This window comes from Prosopis cineraria, unplaced genomic scaffold (genome assembly GCF_029017545.1).
Source record: "Prosopis cineraria cultivar Desert tree isolate PC_DT_omini unplaced genomic scaffold, ASM2901754v1 PC252, whole genome shotgun sequence".
Taxonomy (NCBI): Eukaryota; Viridiplantae; Streptophyta; class Magnoliopsida; order Fabales; family Fabaceae; genus Prosopis; species Prosopis cineraria.
The window spans coordinates 16,792-38,910 of record NW_026555579.1 but is presented as its reverse complement, the minus strand read 5'-3'; the positions used below and the strand labels follow the sequence as shown (position 1 = coordinate 38,910).

Below are 22,119 nucleotides of genomic sequence, written 5' to 3'. Positions count from 1 at the left end.
CACCATTAATCGATTTTCTTGCTGATCGAAGCCTTCTTTAATCCCGTCACCAATTGCAGTGGCTTCTCTCTTACCCATCTCCTGTGAAGGTAGAGCTTTTAATAAAAATATTTTCAGACAAAATTGTTTTTATAATAATATTTAATCCTCAAATTATCCAAAAACCTCTTCTCCTTTTATCCGTCTCTATTTAGAAGTAGGCTTCTCTCCATTTCTTTCCCTCTCCATTTCCTCTCCACTTCCCATATCAACCATTGGATTTATTTTTTAATGGTTCAGATTTGATGTTTCATAAAATTATTATTAAAATGTAAAATTTTATAAAAAATAAATATAATAATAATTTTATGAAACATCAAATCTGAACCATTGAAAAATAGATCCAATGGTTGATATGGGAAGTGGAGAGAAAATGGAGAGGGAAGGAAATGGAGAAAAGCCAACTCCCTCTATTTAAGCCAAACAAGATTTCTTTCTCCCTTCCCCTAATCTCTAGGAACTAATATATTTAATTGATTTACTTATAAAAATTTAAATAAAATAAAATAAATTATAAAGACTTAATTTAAAAATAAAGAAACATAGTTTTTAGGTTAGTTTTTTCTAATAAATATTTGAAAATTTTTTTCTTTATTTGCGGCAAAATATTCAAAAAAAAAAAAAAATCTGGTTTAAGCACCTTTCCAAACTAGGCCAGTTCGTCGTCATCGGGCTCACTTGGGCGGGAATCAGCAGCCAGAGCCAGAAGGAGGACACCATAGAAGAGCCATTGACACAGTGAGAGGCAGCCGATCCAATGGCTGTTGACACAAATCTGGCGGTTTTGTTCGACAATTTGAAGGTTGAAGATCCATTGATTCCCCCGAAGACCTGGGAATCTATCCCTTCTGAAAGTGGCCTTCACTCTCATTCCGATGCTTCAACTTCCTCTTCAAACCAACCTTTCTATGACCTCTCCACTGTCTCTGTAAGTTTATACTCCATCGTCTCGCTTGATTGAATTTGCGACTGCTTTGGGGTTTTCTTTTCTCGGAAGTAATCATTTTGAGGGTTATTGGGCCTGGAAAGTGTGAGAAATGTAGTCTAGCATGCTACATTTTTTCCCCGATCCCAGCAGCTTGCGTAAGTACCTGCGTCATGTACATCTGTGGGCATCTTGACACAGTTAAGAGACATGCTGGCTACCTAACTCCCTAAATTTTTGATAGTCAGATGACAAGAGTGTTGGGAACTAGGTTTGCGTCGCTCGGTTCACATTGCACTTTCAAAATTTTTAGCTGGATTCATTTCTTGAATTTTGGTAAAATCCCCTGTTGTTGGATAAGCACATAAATAACTCGGCTTACTGAATTTTAGGAAGATTGATGTTTAGGGTGACTCTACTTTATTCACTTGCACGTGGGATTGTATATATTTCCTTCCACGTGGCATGCTATTTGAATTTTGAGATGTAAAATCTTCTTAATCTTGATTCAGCTGAAACCTTTAAAGCTAAAATGGACGTAGAAATTTAATTTTCAGCTGCAGATATTTCTGAATTAAAATGTCATGAAAAATTATGTACAGTGTACATCTTATTTATTTATTTATTATAAAGATCAATGCCCACTAGGCATTGACCATTGGGGAATTGTGGCTCTTTAGTGAAGAGCTAGCAAATTGACTTGTGAGCATGAATGCAAATACACTTTGTGAAAGGTTTAAACCACCTCGTCATTAGGAGTCTTTGGGTTTCTTTCAAATTGTGTAACTTCAAGCCAACATGACTGGCCAATATTGGTTCTCATATGTTGTAAACATTTTTCAATGTTCGATAAATTCTTGATATCACTCTTTACACATATTATTCCTGCCTTGGAAATGTATTGAAGATTTTTCTGTTCCGGATGCAAAATTTGATCTTAGCTCTCTATTGAGGGCTGTTGCTAATTAAAGATGATGCTGAAGCTCTACCTAACCCTTTTAAGCAACCTTACTGGTATTCTTTTTCTTTAAAAAAATTAAAGAAGAAAATATGGCTCTGGATTTCAGTTCTTCAACATCATTGCATTTAACAACATTCTCTTATAGAATGGCATGATAACGTGCATAGATATTAATTTTTGGAACATTTATGTCAGATCTGTATATTGCTTTTGAATTATAATGCAACACATTTGAGCAAATTCTTACATTTGCCAGCACATACAGCATTTTTAAATAAGCTAACCTCTCACTTATCTACTTTATCCAAGTCTTCTTTTAAGCTACTATTGTGGATGCATTAAGATTCAAGAGACTATGATCTTACTTTGTCCAGATACTTTGACTATACTAATCACCCTTGTTCAATGTCTGTATCCATATTTATTGTTATGAAAATTTGGCCTCAGGAAGCAAGTTTGGTGAGGTTGGTGATGAATGCTATGCAAGGTGCAAAATCATCCCTTATTAGTATTCAAAAGCTCTCTGCTATCTTCTGTTCTAATCCAGCAGATAGGACCTTCCATTGCATTTCAAGTGTGTGGAAACGAGCTTTAAGCACTCATTCTCTGGGAAATGTACTTAAATCTATAGGTTGCACTGGGTTGCTAGTTTTTCTTCTTCGTGAATTTGTAGAATATTTTACAAATATGAAGTTGGAGGACAGTTTGACTAGCAAAAGCAAAAATCATCAAAAAGATGAAATGGGGGAAGAAAAGTGCCCTCCTAACACACTGGTCAATCAAGCCTTTGCTGTTGCTGTGGGGAAGGTTTTGGAAGGGTACATCTGTGCGTTGGACACAGTTTATGCATCTGCAGTTTTAAGGCGTCCATCAAGTGATGTTGAATTGTCTTTGCACTTATCCTCTGTATCAGGATGTTTGAAGAGTGTGGTGCATTCTGAAATTACATTTCTTGAGTTCTATTTGCACGCAAAGGACTTGAGGACTCAGATTGAAGCCCTAGGAAATATTTGTAATTTACATAAGTTGGCACTTTGCTTGTCTGGCACTTCTTTTGATGATCTGATTGCTGATGCTACTTCTGAATTTCGTAACTTCTACAGAGGGGGAGATTTGCTAACATTCTTGTATACACAATTAAATGTGAGCCTGTCTCTTTTCTTCTCTATCTTTTCATTCATTACTGCTGTTCTAAATAATACACTTTTCCTTTCCTTTCCTTTCCTTTTTTTTTTCCCAAAGTATCTGGTACTCATATTGAAACTGTGACAAAAGTTAAAGAAAAATTGAAAAGAACTATTCTCATAATCCTGGTTGCAGCCTTACTTTTTCTCTTCCAATAAATTCTACTTATCCAAAGCAATTATAATGAAGGATTAAAACATTAAACAAGAATTTAGTTGGTCTTAGTATACGTAGAATCAAGACTACGTTTTTATGGTCAACCATGGTTTTAACCCACTAAAACACTGGATATATGGTAGGGTTCCAATGCTTTACATGGTGAAAAAGAAAGATGATTTTCATTCCAAGCATTGAATCACCTGTATGTTTCAAAAAGACTGTTGAGTAATTGTTAGAACTTAGCTGGCTCTTGGTGTTTTTCCATGCAAATCTCATAACATCTTCAATGGGAAGAATTATAGATTCTAAAGAGAGGATGCAATTGAATGAATGGCTGCTCCTACTTTTTAGGTGCTTAAACTCTTCCTTTTCTACTAAATATATAGTTTCCCCCTAGTTTTGTTAGATTATTGTTGCAACAAGTTCTTTAGGTGATGTGTTCTCTAAACAAACGTATGTTGAATGTTTACAAGGTTTCTCTCCTTTTGGAATTTCTTCTAACTCAAAGTTTACTTAAGATGTAGGTTGCTGATCCTGCTCACTGTAATCTGCTCAAGTTTCTCTTTCTTCAATCATTTGAACCATACTGTGGTTTTATCAGATCATGGATATTCAAAGCAGAAATCAATGACCCATATCAGGAGTTTATTGTTGAGGATATTGACCATTTACCTCCTAATCCACACATTAAAGCTGGCATTTCTGTTGATTTTCCCATGGCAAGTTTTAGGGTAATGTTTTCCTCTTTGATGCTTAAAAATATGATCCAGAGACTATTTTGACGTGCATCATAACTTTGGGTTGTGCTACTATATTGATTTTGTTGGTTGCGGCTTGCTAACCTTAGGAACGAGTTGGAGTTGCTGTTCCATGTTTTCTTAGAGATAGCTTGATTCCACTTGTTAGAGCTGGTCAGCAGCTCAAGGTACTGCTGAAATTGCTTGAGTTGTGCATTCATGTTGCTACAAGAGACCACAGTTCTCAGGATTTTCTTCCCTGCTGGAGTGGTTTTGCAAACGATGGTCCATCATATTTGTCTCCATTGACTTTCAGTCGAGATGATATTGAAGCTATGGTGCTTGCAAGGGACAATTATTATAAAAGGATGAATGAAAAGCTCAAGGGCCTTATCAGTGACTTAGAAATAAGATATCAACAGGTAAGCAAATCCTCTAATTTGGTTCCCCGTATAAAAAATGCACTTTTTCCTTCAGCTTTCTTTTTTTATTATTTTTCCTGTGATATGAGAAGGAATTTTATTGAGGGGAGAAATAATGTTATATGGCTAGCAGATACAAGACATTCTCCTTGCCAATGAAGAACCAAAAGTTAACTGATATATTTCTATCCTAGTTAACAAATTGCTCTATATAATCCCTCCCTAAAAGTTACATGATCTAATCTTAGATCTCCTATTTCTTGGTCTCACTATAACATCCAAATATTTACTACAGGTGGTCGGATTAGAGATGAAAGCATGAAAAATATTAACTTGCAAATACTCATGAATACCATAGCATAAGAGAAGAGAGGAAAACAAGACAAGCTCTGCTATGGAAAAGTACACATTACTAAAATTAGAACACAAATATCAAACAGCCCGCCGATCCAAATACAAGAGAATACAGAGACGATAAGAGATATAGGAAGTAGAAAATTGTTGCGCAACACTTTGATCATGAGCCTCTACACACATTCCAACTGTCTTGCACTTAGATTACTGCTCTCTCATGCCTAATCTGCCTAGACTGAGAAAAATGCTATGCCTAATGAGCCTCTACACACACTCCATAGTATACAGTGTACTCATGGTTGAAAACTTGGTATAGTTTTTTGTTGTTCTGCCACTTTCTGTGTATTTCATAAACCTTCTGTTATTACAAGTTGTGACATTTGAAAGCTTGATGCCTGCTATCTTATTGTTGTGCAGTATAGTCCTCGAACTATAGTATTTATATTTTCTCATGCCTCTTGTCGTGCTGTCTTGTATATAATGTCTTTTTCCTTTGGTCACTCTTGTCTGATTGGAAATGGAATGGAATTGAAAAAAAGGACTGAGATCCCATGTTGGTGACCTGACTTCTTTTCTTTTTTTCTCTCTGCTCTAATTTTCTTTTATTCATTAAAACTCTGATTTTACAGGTTGCTACACATACCTCAGTACCTTTCTTTGGTAATGGTGGAGGGAATTTGGACAGCCTAAATCTATTTATGTCAGAAGATGAGTTCATTGCGCTGCAAACAGCAGAAAAAAGAAGTTCAATGATGTAATTAATCATATTCCCTCTGCATTCCATCCCCTTTTGTGTGCAAACACTTGCATATGTTGGCAGAATTCATTTTTCTTTGCTATTTGTAATTTTAATTTTTATCATTTTATGTTCTAGCAATCTTTTTGATATTCTTTTCAACATCATTGTTGCTTTATTGATAGTTTATATCAATTTGCAGGGGCATTGACAATTTGGACTCTGATGTCTCAAGCACTGCTGATGAATTCTCATATGTGGATGAAGCATATGATTTGTCTGATGGTTCAGCTTCAAACAACTCTGAGGAGCAAATTGAGACTGATCAGTTGATTAGATGGCCATATAAAGTAGCTGAGCAACAAGATTATGTATCTGCTTTAAGCTTCTCCAAGAGTACTGCAATAAATAGTTCAATGCAAAATTCTTGCCAATCTGAAAAGTCAGATAGCAATCATCATAAAATCTGTGATAAAAACGATGCTGTTGATCATTTTGTGAAGTCTTCCCATGTAAAACCAATGGCAAGTCACATGTCAAATTCCCAGAGTCCAGGAAAGTCAAGCTGCTCACTTAAAGTCAGTACTCAACATAGAGACAGTTTAATTGATAGTTATTGGTCAGTCGATCACATTTTGAAAAGATCACTTGATGAAGATGAAATTGATGAGCGAAAGGTGATGGGAAAACATTTGGGGTTGCTTAGGGATGCCACATTATACAATGTTAATACTGTTGCCATTAATGATGCTTTCAGTATGGAAGCCATGGGTGAGAATCTATCTGATAATAACATGCATTCCTTTAATTTATATAGATTTCAACCACAAAATATTGCCCATAAGCATAATTCAAGTATGAATCCCCTTAGCATGAACCCTATGTTGACAAGGAATTCATTGCTTTGCATGATGGGTAGAAATGGAGAAAAGTACATCACAGATCATCGACAGCCTTTACCTTACTTCAATTTTTCAACTGTGGAGGACCCTTGTAAGGTTTACAAGGACAAGTTACAATTAAGTTCCGGATTTAGCATTGGATCTGTATCATTGGATTGTCATGGATCTGCTAATGGTAATAAGACCGATCACTATTGTGAAGAAGGCAGTGGTGGAGAGGAAAGCTTGATTAGTACCACCCAAAACTGTGGTAGTTCCTTATTGGATTTGAAGGACCATAATCGGCATATTTTAACTGATGTACATGGTGGCAGTAGCTGGGAAAGATTGCTAGGTAGTTTTAGAAAATCTGTTGATTGTGATGCTACCCAGAAGATCTGTTTTTCAGCATTTGAAACACCTCTTGATATTATAGTTGACAAATGCTTGTTGCAGGAAATCATTCTTCAGTATCCTTAATTTTTTGTTTACTTTGGACAACTATTCATTAGTTTGCTTATAGAGGTTTTATTTTATTCCTTCATTGTATTATTTTATTCCTTCATTGCATCAGCTCCAAATACAGCTCACTTGAACTCTTCTCCTAGTTTTGAAAAACCTCTAGTACTGAGGTGTTCACCTGGAGGAATCTTACAAAGAGGGGGGAAAAGAGAGAGAGGTGAGGTCTGGATAATGGTTATGAGCTGAAAGTCAAAAGGGATGTGTGGATTCTGATGTCTGGAAGTTTAGCTGTTGGAGCAAGAGCTAGAGAAATAGCTGGGGCTTGGCTTTATTTTGACTTTCTCTTTTTTAATCTTCTGCTAATCTGTTTTCTTTCTTTAATACTAGTGGGCCCTCCGTCTGTTAGTGAAATACTACCTGTTAGTCTCTGTTCTTGGACATTAGCTCTGTTTTTTCGTGTGTTTTCTTAGTGATACCAGCCATCAATTGCAGTATGAATTTTGAAAGCCAATTTTATTAGGTTTTTCTAACTGGCATGCATCGAAACACAGAACTGGGAGATAAGGTAAAGTGGGCTGTGTTTAGACTTTAGATGTGATGATGTTTGATTACTGCATGAGTGCCACGAGTTAAAAATCTTAATTTTGTTCATAATTGTTCAGGTGACAGCTTTTGGGAATTTATGAGTTGGAACACTTGAATAGTTGCTGTTGGATAGGTTAATTTTCTGCTTGATACTTTTCCTTAATGATGTTAGATATAAGTATGTCAGCAAGCTAACCATCTACTTGCTTGAAGAAGCATTTGAGTTGAAAGAGCATCTTTTGGCATTGCGACGTTATCATTTTATGGAAGTAGCAGATTGGGCTGATTTGTTTATTTTGTCTCTTTGGCATCATGTATTACTATGTCTCTACTCAAAATGACTCTTTAACGCATAACACACTTGTAATAACAATGCTATATGCTTGACCCTTCTTTGCCTGACTTGATTTGACAGAGGTGGTCTGTTACAGAAGCAAATGAGAGACTTCCAGAAATTCAAGGTCTCCTTGAGTCGTCAATTCAGAAGTCTTCATGTGAAAATGACCGTCATAAAGATAGGCTGTTTGTGTACGTGAAAGGAGATGGGAAAATGCCATTCTCAATATCAACTTCTGGTATACATTATACTATATTCATTGATGTGAAGCAAACCTCTATCATATTAACAAAAGCGGCGCCAAATATTATTACTGTTGGTTTTTGTTGAGATTTGTTATTTATGTTTATCATTTCCTTTCAGATTTGATTAATGTTTCAGCAACTCCGTCCACTTAGGAGTGGTAGAAAAATGAATGTTGCTATCTGACTGGAACCTGTAAACATTGGCAGGAGTCCGTTCTTTTGATTTCTTAGGACTGGGTTACCGCGTGGATTGGCCAGTCAATATTATTTTAACACCTGCTGCATTGAAGATATATTCTGATATATTCAGTTTTCTAATACAAGTGAAGCTTGGAATTTTCTCGTTGACTGATGTTTGGTGCTCTCTTAAGGTTTGGCTTGTCTTAAAATTGCCCCCCCCCATTTTTCATTTTGTATCATTGATCGGCATAAATTTGTTTATATCATATCTTCTAAATATCATAAAACTCTTCATGTTGATGAGAGAGTACAATAACATCATGCAATTTATATAGCCGACTTCACCTAGTGGAATAAGGCTCATTGTTGTATCATATAACTCTCCATCAATTGCTTCCTATGAATCTCATGAGATGAGAGGGAGCGGCCTTGGAAAGTTCATATAGCTTATAGTTAGAAAATAATCACATTCTATATTTGTTACACTATAGAATCTTATTGGGTGTCACAACACAAACATGATATGCCTTGATTTCTTTGTATGAGCTTTTGGTAAAATTAACTATTAGAAACTTTATTCTTCTGTGTGATTAGCCATGCCCTCTTCATTGAATTTTACTTGTATATATATTCTTACTGATTGTGCTCTGCTGAGGTAATCTGTTCTTTCATTGTGTTGTTCTTGACCAGCAAGCGTTCTGCTTGTTTCTTTATGTATTCATCGGTCACATTTGCTTCTTCCTGTGTTTGGGACGGATTTTTGCCTTTGGAAAAAGGACTAATTTGAAACATATATCCTCTCCCCCTTTTTGTCTTTTGAAAGTTAAATTATTTCTAATTGTGACGGTAAAATGACATGCTCAAGAGTCTGCAATTTTTGTGATGTACGAGATTTGATATCTTAGTATGCTTCACATTGTAGTTGCCTTAAATTCTGAATGCTCGTGGTAAGTGAAAATGTGGGGCCTCTATTGTGTAATAGTATTGAACTTCTGTTCGAATTTTGGTGAACAGGATTTGGTGCACATGACCAGTAAAAACCTGAATTCTGAACTTTACCAACATGAAGTGGGCTATCTTAATATGTTGATAAAGCTGAGGTATGAACTAAAACTGCTTTGTCTTTTGTGGACATTTAATTTGGATCACCTTTTGTAGAATGGCTTATGTCTTTGACCTCTTCATGGGATCTTTTTACCTCTTTGTGGACTCGGACAGTTATACCAACAAGGACAAACCCACGCCCACCTTAATTTTTGTTGATCTTGTATTGTGCATGTATCAATGATGTAAATAATATTATTTTTATAAAATTTTTAATCCTGTCACCCCTCAAATTTTTTATTTTTACCCCTAGAATTTTTTACTCCACCCCCTTCAAAATTATTTATCCAGTTTTTTGTAGTTTAAATTGCATATTTTTAAAGGTATAATTATTTCTTATATTGATAATAAAAGTAAATTTACCAAACAAATAGAACAAATTAATTTTTTCAAGAAATTTCCTATCACCATTCTTTAAAAATAATGTATGACATGTTATCGACTATCATATTATCATTTTTTTTTAAAATTATTTTTTAAAAAATTTAACCATACTTTCCACTCAATGAAAAACAATGCTCTGGAATGATAGAAGAAACTATAAATAAATTCTATTTGACTAAAATAATAATTACGAGCTTTTTGACTATTACATGTTTATCATATATGATACACCCACACACTTTCTTTATATATTAATATGCATTTATATCTAATTTAAATGTATTAATGTTATTGTTTTTACTATTATCTGGCTTTATTTTAATTGTAATAAATATTATCATCACTATTTTATTACATTGGTCAGCATTTAAAATCATATTTTTATAATTATTGATATAAGGGCCCCCCCCCCAAGAAAAAAATAAATATTTTCTTTGTCATGTGTGGTATTTGACATGGGAAAATGGAGAGGAGAAAATAGGGAGTAGAGAAAATTGGTTAATTTCATTTGGGCAATAATAATCTTACTATTTTTAGGAAAAATGTTTACATATAACAGAGCTTGTTATCTATTGTATAGTTTATATAATTTGCATAATATGACTAAATGAAACTAAAGTATAATTATATATTAATCTTAATTTATAATTATTTTATCCAATTTTAGTTTTTTAATTTTTTAAATTTTTTTCCATTCAGTGATTTCAAAAATTTTAAAATAATTATAAAATTGAAAATATAGAACGTTGCATTAAGAAGCAATGCATGTGGGTTCTAAAATTGATAGGAAAATGAAAAAAAAAAATGATGGGCAAATACTCTCCTAAATCTTCCCATTTTTGGAGAGAAAAGTTGGAGGTAAAATATGTGGTCCCACATGTTTTCCCTCTATTTTTCTCTCCCTCCCACTTTTCTTTCCTTATCCAAGCAGGGGAAAATGCACTTTTCCTTCCTGTTTGCTTCCCCCCATGACTTTTCTACCTTGCCAAGCACTGTGTTAGATTTAAGTTATTAGAATTTGTAATTCTTTAAACTCTGTAATTTTAGCGGAATCTAATGAGCGTTTAGGAGAGTTCCTTGAATTAATTTTTACTATTGATTATGAATTTCTTCTCCATACATGTATGTAACTGTGAGTACTTTTGGCTCTACTTTCTATTCCAGGCACCAGGTCAGCCATTTTGTTTGTACTTTGCAGCAGTATGTGGAGTCACAGTTATCTCATGTATCATGGTGCAGGTTTCTTCATTCCCTTCAGCATAAGGTTTGGAGCCTCTTGTACTAGTTAATTATTTATTTTAGACATTATACTTTTGGGTCCCTTTTTTTCATGGCTTTTTTTTTAGTTGTTTTTTAATGATAGTTGGCAAAGAAACAGTGTTCTGTCTTGTAGTCAGCTGAATTTCATGTTGAGGACCTTTAGTCAGATCACTTTTGTGATAACAAATGTATCTGATTATCTGAAATGGGAACCCACTTTAGAGCTGTCTCTATATATTGGTTACATAAGAAGGATTCAAACTCTAATCAGCATGTATCCTAATTATCCATGAAAGATAAACTTTTTTTCTTGACATTTGATTCTTACAACTCACTGCCTTATACAATAATACGTCATAAAAATAACTGACAAATAGATAGGATAAAATAAAACAAATAGTAATGAGTCAAAAACCCAATCTTAATAACTTGCTAATATTCAGCAATAGTCATTTCCACATCAGATGGCAAAACCATACCAGACCCATGAATAACATCTGCCACTCTTGGACGCTTATTTCTTCTAACATACGGATGGGAGCGGGCAGTGAATGAGGAGTCGTATCAATTTTCTTTTTGCCAATTCTGTTGTGGACCCACTAGTCATACCACTTTTGATGTATGTGACAGAGTTTGCTTGATATGATAACTTTGACCTGTTTTGTTTCTCTTTATTTTGATTCATCTTTTGGATATATGTGCCATTTATGTAGGCGAATGATATGATGGATCTAGAGTCAGTTCACATGGATTATCTTGCCAATGCATTGCGCATGTAAGTTTATACTTATATGTTTTTTGCTGATTTACATGACAATTAGTAAATATTAGGCAGATATATAACAGTAATTCCTTATGATCATTTAGTACATCGTAATTTTGTCTATGCCTCATAAATTTTATCCTTGTAACATGGCTAGGTAAGATCAGTGATACATTTCTGGCTTGACAAGCTGTGTCTAATGTTAAATATTCACAATTTCTGTTCTGATGATTGGGCATTCTAACCCGCTTCTTTATTATGGTAGTCCATAAAAGTTGATTGCTAGCAGAATTAGATTTTGATTAGTGAGTCTTTTTTATACATCGTTAACATTTAGTGTTAGAGATATCATATAACCATATCTTGGGTTTTCAGTTTCGACCTTATGCTTTTGGATTTAAGTGGTCCTTAACATGATAATGAAATCTCAATGACCAAATGCTGATAAGTTATTAAGTTTGATTCTTGATACTGATCCTCCATTTGGTAGCAAGGGGTTGATTGAGTCAGATAGATTAAGCACTGTGCTCTTTTTTTTTTATATAGTTTTTTATAGCCAATTGGTCATAAAAAAGTCTGTAAAGTGGGGTTATAGATATTCATGAGTACTGTGAAGACAAGTAGAGAAAGGTCAGAAAATATTCAATGAAGTTATTGAATGGGACTTTTTGGTTAACAATATACCCAAAGTTTTGGTAATTGATAGTTGTGCAATTAATGTAACTGACTCAATTTAGTGGGATAAATGCTTAGGAAAAGATTTTGATGTGGCTGCAGTTTCAAGTTCAGGAAGGTCTGACAGAAGGCATGTGATATTGCTTATTGCAGATGTTTCCTCTCTGATGAAACCCGGACAGTAGGCAGCATTATTGAGAGCATTTTACAATGTGCACTAGATTTCCGGTTGTGTCTTGCAGCAGGAACCTGGGATGCAGGAATTGATCAGGAAAATTTGTTTGGCAGATTCAGAATCAATGTGTCTCAGGTAAGCCCTGCAACATTTAAATGACATGTCTGATGAAGTTATTGTGGAAATAAAAAATGACAAAAATACTAGCTGTATATGTTTTATTTGGAAAGATCTTTGGCATTATCAGATTGTATATTTGGTTGTTGCTAAGTTACCTTGCTGTAAAAATACTTTGAAAAGGCTTAAAATTCCAGTAGTTCATAGTGTCAATTCAAATTATTGGTTAATTTGGTGATTTGTTCATGCTTGAGGAAGACTTTCAAAGCATTATCTTTTATGACATGGAAATATCAGGCATCGATGACTGATCATGTCTGCAAAGAGTCATGGAATGAGGCAGCTTTTAGAGTAGCAGATCCTACCTAGTGTTCTTCCGAACATAAAAATACGTTAATGCTTTGCTGTGTCTTTTATGTAATGTTTGGCAGGTAAAAAATGTTTTTTCTGGTAAAGAAATGGCAAATGCACCTTTCCCATTTTCTTTTCAAATATATTTCTCATTTCGTTTCTAGAAAACATTTTTCAGTGTACCAAACATTCATTTAGGTTTTCTGGTATTAGGAAAGGCATGACAATGACAAGGTACATGATAACCTTTGCTCTACAGGGCCTTTTCATCTATTGCAGGGTCTGGGGGCACCCAAGATTGACTTGGCTTCGCCTGATTTAAGAGGGGTAAAGGAAAAAAAATCACTTATGAAAATTGTTGAATGAGAATTTCTAATTAATATTATTTCTAAAAGCTTGGTTGATAATAGAGCACAATGATATTGTGTAATCCATGTAGTTAACCTCACCTAGTGGGATGAGACTTCTTGTTGTTGCATATTTGTCTTGAGTCATTATATATATATATATATATATATAAATACTAATGTAACATAGATTTAAATCCAAATAAGTGAATACCCATCTGTGATCATAAATTGAACTAAAAATAACCAATCATGATAGTATTTATTGGATTAGATCCAGTGGATGCCAAACCATAAGCATTTATATCAAAAGAACCTCAACAATCATCAAATTGAATTCTAAGATTATTAAAGGAAGTCTAAAATTAGAGTTTGTGTATTATTCATATATTCACCATTTAATTATATATTAAGTAGAAAAATGATAATAATTATGCACAAGATTAATACTTATACCATCAGACTGTAGGAAAAAAAAAAACTGAAGCTCCAAAAATGATGTCATTATGAATTGATAAAACATGTAACTCCAGTTTTTTATTGGTTCCTTGTAATGAGAGGTTTTGTGGAGGTTTCAAACCAGTTTAGGAACTGATTCACTGATTTTTCTTACTGAGCTGGTTGGGTTGGTCCATTTTCATAACATTGACATAACTATGATAATTCCATAAATTAGACTAGAAAAAAAAAACGGAGAAAGTCAATTTATTCATGTTTGTTATAGGGTTCAGGTGAATCTTTTGTCAACGTTTGGTATATTCTTTTTTTTTTTTTTTTGCAGAAATGTTTGGTATATTCTCAATAACTGAGGTGTCATAGATAGGGGACTGACATGCTAATTGTATTGAATTGCAGGTGCTTTCGATAAAGCAGAAGTTTGAAAAAAATCTAAAAGAATTGCAGCGTTGCTACATCAAGGCACCTAAACATGGGGGCTTTGGGATTTCTCGTTTCTGGGAATATCTCAACTATAATGAATATTATTCCGATGTCAGCAATGAAATGGGGTATTATCATTATGCTTTCTGACTTGCAGAGGCTCTTAGTGATGGTAAGCCATATCTGGCAAAGACAATGGAGGCCATCTTTGGTGATTTCAAATATTAGAGGGTGATTGGGTAATGGGTATCTGATATAGTTATGTGGGTTCAACTGTTTGGATGGAGAGTCTTAAAAATTCTTAGGATTTAAAAAGCAGGGAAATTAAATCAAGCTTCAGCATTGGGAAATCTGTGTGGATAATTAATCCTTGTAACATTTGTACCTTCTGTATATTTCAATTTTTCATAGCATGTGTTAGAATCTGCCAATGCTGAGGCTGTTTGCGTCTGGACTCTTGTCCGGGGATTGGATTTGAATCCGCTGCTGGTCCAGGTCGGAGGTCTGGGTCATGTTCAACGGAACATGTGGATGGATGTCTTAATGCAAAGATCTGATCTTTGGACGGTTTGCAAGGTGAGCAGAAATGCAGAATGCAATTGCTTCCCAGGTGATTTTGGAGGAAGAAAGGAAGGACTCGGTCTACTTATTCTTTGAAGTCTGATAATGAGTGACCCAATTTAGAAAAAGGAATATAACAGGGAAGCTACATCAGCTTGGTCTACATGTAAAGATCATGTTTTTTGAGTGGCAAGTTTGTTAATCTCATTGTTTGATATCTTAGATTTGCTTTTTAGTATTTGAATTAGATTTCTGGGGTTAGATTGAATCTTACTTTTGTAAATTTATCACCCCACCAGAAGAAAGGCCTTGTGTTCAGTTATAGATGTGATGCAATATTTGGTGGCTTTTGTAATCTTCCACCTTTTGTCTTTTCTTTTTCGAGCAACCATAATCTCTTCAAGGCTTAAATATAAATATAAATATCAATATAAAACAATGTGGAGTTATGTTGCTCATATCTTGAACAATGTGATAATTCATATTAAATAGAATAACCTATTTTAGATTTTGTATCAATTCACGAGATTTACTGTCTCCCCTATTCTCTTATATGAATATGCCACCATAAAATAACAATGTAACCAACATTGTTGGAGCTGGGCCATGCATTGAACTAATTAGTTATTGGTTCACTGAAGAGTAATTCGATTGGTTTTAATTAAAACAATAACATTTAATTATTATATATGAAAAACAAAAATATTTCTCACAATATTTAAGTTTAATTAAATTCTTACCAATTATTACACACGTCAAATTTATGGTCAATTGTATTAACATTATAATAAAACTATTTATTGAAATATTACAATGATCAAAATAATCAATATCCTTTATTAATTATCTAACCAAACTAACACAAGCTTTTATTGTTAACTAAGATAAATATAAACGCAAAATAACATAATTTTGGATTATTAAGGTTAAAAAAATGAAACTGATTCTTCATTAGTGCTGATTTTGACCGATTCTTGACCGTTTCACTTTCCCCTCAGTTTTGTACCCTAACCAAATCAAACCATTGGCCGGTTTCTCATTAGATCGATTGAACTGGTCAGTCAATTTCTGACAACATTGCCGATAACATGTTTAAATTTCTCTCTCACTTAAAGAAGAAAATACGTAATAATAATTATAACATTAACATTTAAATAAGTTTTATTTAAAAATATAAAGATATTTTTTTATCTAGGATAATGTAACAAATTTAATCATGAATTATTTTTTAAAAAATATTAACTATCAGGCGGTGTGAAATCAATCTACAATTTTAAAAAAACGAAACATCCACTAGCTTGTTGTTAACATTACCTTATATGGGGCCTACAAATGACACATAGTATTCCATGCCAGCATCTGTAAAGGTACAAATTTAGCTACAAATTATATATCGAATAGCTTCTACTATAAAAACGGATCATCTAATACCTTCTCATCAATTTTAACCAAATATCATTTATTTTTAAACTTATATGAACCACAATGCATCAATCTCTTCAATCTTTTTGCCCTCATTTCAGTTTCAGCTCAAGAAAAAGAGATTCAAAGAATTTTTAGTTGAACATATTCACGATGACGATGCCAATAAAATAGAAGTTTGATTTTACTAGGTGTAAAAGAAGCTTGATTCTAGCTTAATTTAGCCATGAATTATTTATTCTACTTTGTTGGTGTTGAGCGTCTTTGTTAATGTCTTCAAATAAGAATTTTTTCAATTTTTTTTGTTGAGTTGAGACTGAGAATAGAGGCAAGAAGATTAGAGGGATTGACGTGTCTTGAGTCTCATAAGTTTAAAAATAAATGGTGTTTAATCAAAATTGATAAAAAGGTATTGGATGCTTTGTTTTTTTTATAGTAGATGCTATCTAATGTTCCTTAAAAAATAGTTGGGAATAAATTTGTACCACCACATGTCATTTGTGAGCCCCACGTAACATTCATTAGGTGAAGTTAATGGTGGATTATTAGATGCTTCATTTTTTAAAGTTGAGGATTTATTTTATGCCACCTGATAGTGTTATCTGATGTTCCAGAAAAAATTGTATGTGACTAAATTTGCACCTTTACCTTTTTACCTATTATTTTATTTTATTTCCCATATTTCTCTCACAAGTGAGTTTACTAGATTGATAAACTTGATGTGTCAATGCAGGATAATTAAATGTTATATCTAAATTTATTTTCGTTGCTTCAATAACTGGAGAATGGCAAGTGAGGACCCTTAAATAGGCATATGCATATCACAGAAAAGCACGGAAAAATAATTGATTCCTCTTAAATTCTTAGCTCTTTATATATATATATATATATATATATATTTGAGAAATGCCTTGTGCCCTTAGTTTTCGGGTACATTTAAAATTAATAGCATTTCAGTAAATACAAACTAAAATTTATTTATAATTAAAAGTTTGGGGACTCCACACAGATTAAATTTGATGATTTCAAATTAGGACTTTATAATAATTTAGGGTACTGTGTTACAAAGTCTTGCTTAGCGATATACACAAAGTGTTTATAAAATGGGACACGAAAACTTGATAGTGCATAAAAAAAGTCTAGAGTTCTAAACACTACTCTTAAAGCTATTATTTAAGAGCAAAATTATCCTTTAATCTAAAAACACTCCTTCCGTTCAAAAATTTAAAGCATTTTTAACCGAATCTTACCGCTCAATAAAGTAGTTCCTTGTTTTTAAGCTAGCTCTATCTTTATATATTTTATCTTTATTTAATCGGGTGTTTCATTTCAAAAAAAATATAAAATGATCTATTCAATAAGGACATTTTTAAAATAAGGTAATGATCACATTTTAAAAGACTAAAAATGTCTTGTATTTTTAAATAAAATGAGTATTTGATATTCTATTTCGCACTATATATTAGTTAAGGGAAGTTTGATTTTTAATTTACAAAAATAAAGATTTTAACTCAAGAATATCAAGTTCTTCCTTATACTCCCTCGCATTTAAAATATAAGCAATGTAATATATGCCAAAAAAAAAAATTACACTCATCATGAGTGCATTGATAATTGAGACTAAGAATATGAGGAAAAAATAATATATATTTTTATGAGAATGATAGTTTTATTGATTTATGAATTTTCCTAAAAACTAACATTTTGAGCTAGAGGGAGTATTATTTAATTCAATTGATATTGGCCCAAACTGCATTTTTAAGTGTATGAAATAATTAATTAATATATAAATATATTATTCAAAATTTGAGAGCATGAAAACAGAATCAAACAAGCCCACTAGCAAACTCTTCTTGAGAGATTGTTTACTAATTAACTCACTAAAAGCCAAAATGGGACGTTCCCCCACTGGTGATTGTCCCTTCAAGTGTCATAGAGAGGAGAGTATCATACACATTATACACGATTGTGCAGTTGCCAAAGAATTTTGGAAGAGACTGATTACTACTCACGATTTTCCCAGTTTCTTTTCTTCTAACTAGCAGGATTGGTTTAAGTGGAACTCCAATCATAAACCAGCAAATAATCGCTTCAACAAATGGCCTTGGCCACAAGCTTTTGGACTCGGATGCTGGTTGCTTTGGAAGAACAGGTGTAAATTCATCTTTGAAGGATACTGACTGAATGCATCATAATTGATTCATAGTTGTCTTTACCATCTTCATGAATCTCATACTGTTGGGATCATACCATCATATCATTCTACCCAACTTCGTGTCTACAGAAAGCACTTTGGTTCCCACCACCTGAGAACACTTTCCAGATAGATGTGGATGCCTTAGTTAACCCTTGGAATTACGCAGCTTGTGGTGGCCTGATTAGGAACTCCAAGGGAGACTGGTTTGTGGTTTCAAACGCAATCTAGGCGATATCCCTGTTGTGATATAGAGCTGAATTACTTGCAATACAAATAGGTTTAGGCTCTCAAAGGTCCACCTGTACTCGGATTCTTTAGATGCAATTAACATGATCCTTGGAGAACCCGTAGCAGATCACTTATGGAAAAGGGAGATTAATGCAGCACATGATCTACTTGACTATTCAAGCAATGTTGAAATTCATCATGCACATAGGGAAGTCCTTTGCTATGCTGACATCATAGCATGCGGAAGCCATAATGCTGACTCAAGGATATCTTTTATCCAAGAAATACATCATGATATTTCTGCTCTTCTGCATGATGATAGGTCTAATATTACCTAGTCTCAGTTTGTAATCCATTTCAAGCCCTGGGCAATCAAACATGTCCCGTGCTTCTCACATGTGGAAAGTAAATTAAATTTTCCACTAGCCTCTCTCTCAACCATAAGATCAATCAGATGCCAAATATGATGATACTTCCCAGCCATGCATATTACTGATCATGTGATCCAAATCCTACTGTTTAGGAAATCGCAATCATAAACTTTTTATAAATACTTCTTAACTTTATGTCGTTGGATCAAGGATTTAAATTAAAGTCGGACTGACCATGTTGATTCGAGCAAGGAAACGGTTCCGGATAAATGATTGGACTGATTATGATTCATTTAATATTTTTTTATTTTATATGTTAGATATAACATTAGAGATGTATTTTATAAAATTAAATTTTCAGGATGTTTTAATTTTTTTTGCTTTTCTATTATTAAATACTATTTATTAGCATGTAGAGATTGGAAGGAAAGAAGGCAAGGGGTTCTTTTCTCTTCAATTTAGTAAAAATGTTATCATAGTTCTTCAAAAAATATAATTTAATAGATGGGGAAATTTAAACCGATGAAGTAATTATGTTTCTTAACTTGTGTGTCAAAACCTTACAAGTCCTACATTTTAAGAGAACAGGGGATGGAGGAATAACGAACGAGCGTGTGACCATTCCTAAGGAAGATTTTGTTATAAATCCTCACACGAGGACATGCAACAACATATGGAGTCAGAGGGAAGCGTCCTCATTTAGACTATTCAGATTTAATTTTTTTATTTTATATTTATTAAAATAAAAAATTTATACAAATTGTAAAATTTTTTAATAAATTTATTTACCTTGAATAGTCTAAATTTTATATAAATAGTCACAAAGAGAAAAACACTGTCATTAATGAAGAGGAAATGGTGACTCCTGCAATAAGACGCACCAACGGGGATGCTCAGCTACGTCGTTGGTTCCACGATCTTGGGATGATTGGAAAAATTACAATCAAAAACCTCTGTATAAAATTTATATCAGTTAAGTATTAATTATTATTAAAATTTAAATGAATACTTGTCGATTCGGATTAATCTTTTATCAACAAAAATTAATTTAAATTTTAAGAACAACTCATTTTAAATTAGTAACAGTCCATTTAAACTTTTTTTTATTTAATTTTTAATAATAACTAATTCTTAATTGATATAAATTTTATATAGAGGTTCTTGATTGTTATTTTTTTTATTGGATTCTCTGAACCCAAGTTTACATGGTGCATGGGAAATAGAAAGAGCCGAATAGGTCGTGTCTCAATCAATGACAACTCATGGTTTGTGAGATATTTCCACATGCCTCAGTCTCACATCTTCCTAGACTTCTTAAAACGAACCACGTACACATCCCCGGGTGATGCAAGCAGGATTTGATGATTTTGTGAAGATTATGTGCATGGGATGTGAGTAGTAATTGGTCTGATAACGTGGCCAAGTTCTCGTTGGAAGCTAAAAGGTGGAATAAGAAAATCTTTTATCACAGGACCATTATTCTCTTCCCAAAAAGCTAGCTTATTGAAGTGTGCAGCGCACTCGTTTATATAATCAGAACCCTCTTCAAATCCCTCTGATGTGAGACCTGACAACTCCTCCAGCCAATCCGTGACACCCCCATTACAGGTGGCCCACCAATTGGGTAAACTCGGGTTTGAGTTTGATACTACTTTGTCATGGGGTTATTATTCTCTCCCCAAAAAGCTAGCTCATTGAGGTGTGCAGCCCATTGCTTATATAGCCAAGATCTTCCCCAAATCTCTCCGATGTGGCATCTGACACTTTGGTGACATCGACCAAATAAAAGACTTAAGGAAAATGACAGATAGGTCCCACAAAGATTATTTAATTCAAATTAAATTTCAAATGCAAATTTGAAAGTTCATCTCTTAATTTCATTCGTCATTATGAATTTGTAACTTGTTTTTTAATTTTTGACATAATTAAAGAATAAATAAATTTATTTTCTCTATTAAAATTTAAAATATAAGTTACAAATTCATTCTAATAAAATTATAAAAATGATAGCTGAACTTACAAATTTCTTGAATTTAACATTTGAGACTTAATTTAAATTAATTAATTATTTTGGAACATCTCTATCGTTTTTTTTTTTGAGGACTTAACAAGAGAAGAAAGGAGCCATGGATGGAGCATGAATCGGTCTTAGAACAAGAGGAAGTAATATGGTGGCAAAATTCCAGATGCAAGTGGTACATCAATCGGAATAATCGGTTTTTTTCACTCTATGGCGAATAGTGGAGACGAAAGAACCGCATAGAAGCTTTGAAGACTTACAGATGTTAGAGAGAATGGTAGAGGAAGGGGAAATTAAACAAGCTCTTTTCGATACGATGGCTTGTGTCCTTTAATTTTTTCAAAGCCAATGATGGGACACTGTTGGGCTTGGGTCACTCACTGAGATATGGTTAGCCTAGTCACACTCAACCTCTAAATGCTACGCATATTGTCTTAATTCCCAAGGTTGAACGACCAGAGCCTATAAGGGAATTTTGTCCAATTAACCTGTATAATGTGATATATAATACTTGAAAAGATTATGCCCCCATGTGGTTGCTCCAAACCAGTGCAGCTTCGTGCAAGGGAGATGAAGTTCAGATAATATATATTATATTGGTGCAGGAGGTTATTCTTCACTTTATGAGAAAACTGAAAGGCCGCCATGGTTTTATGGAAATTTCTGATTGATTGTTTACATGCATGGGTCCACTGGATTAGTCCCTGTCCTGCTATCACAAAGACAAAGCAGATTTTTTTGGGAGAATTACATGCAAATCCCACTCAAAATAATTAATTACTTTTAGGTCTATTAACAATTTAAGAGAATCCATGCCCAGTTGAGGCATGTGGTATCTCTCCCAAAATGTAGCTTCTTTGGAATGGTGCAAAAGCATTGGAATTCTCTCCTTCTAGAGGGATAATTAGATTGGGTGATCCCTTGTCGTCCTATATATCTTGACACTAGAGATTTGTTAGTTGGAGAAAATTCTAATGACTCTTATTTTTTTTCAAAAAAAATAAAAAGTGGTGTTAAAAATTTTAATTAATTATTTTATTTTTTAGAAATGAAATTT

General features: G+C 33.5%; 1 protein-coding gene across 2 annotated transcripts; it reads left to right on the top strand.

Annotated features, from left to right (window-relative positions):
- The first annotated feature begins 727 nt into the window (after positions 1-727).
- Positions 728-15,198, top strand: LOC129296082 (uncharacterized). Of its 2 annotated transcripts, XM_054934681.1 has the most exons (15): positions 728-967; positions 2,373-3,068; positions 3,794-4,000; positions 4,117-4,428; positions 5,412-5,536; positions 5,721-6,869; positions 7,619-7,760; positions 7,862-8,021; positions 8,236-8,399; positions 9,223-9,308; positions 10,861-10,960; positions 11,670-11,731; positions 12,548-12,704; positions 13,297-13,364; positions 14,240-14,347. In XM_054934681.1, exons 1-14 carry the CDS (start codon positions 797-799, stop codon positions 13,357-13,359), a joined length of 3,594 nt encoding a protein of 1,197 aa, XP_054790656.1. In that variant the 5' UTR covers positions 728-796; the 3' UTR covers positions 13,360-13,364; positions 14,240-14,347. The 2 variants fall into 2 exon arrangements, with proteins under 2 accessions (XP_054790656.1, XP_054790655.1); XM_054934680.1 differs by lacking the exon at positions 13,297-13,364 and having other exon boundaries at positions 14,240-15,198.
- The last annotated feature ends 6,921 nt before the right edge of the window (positions 15,199-22,119 follow it).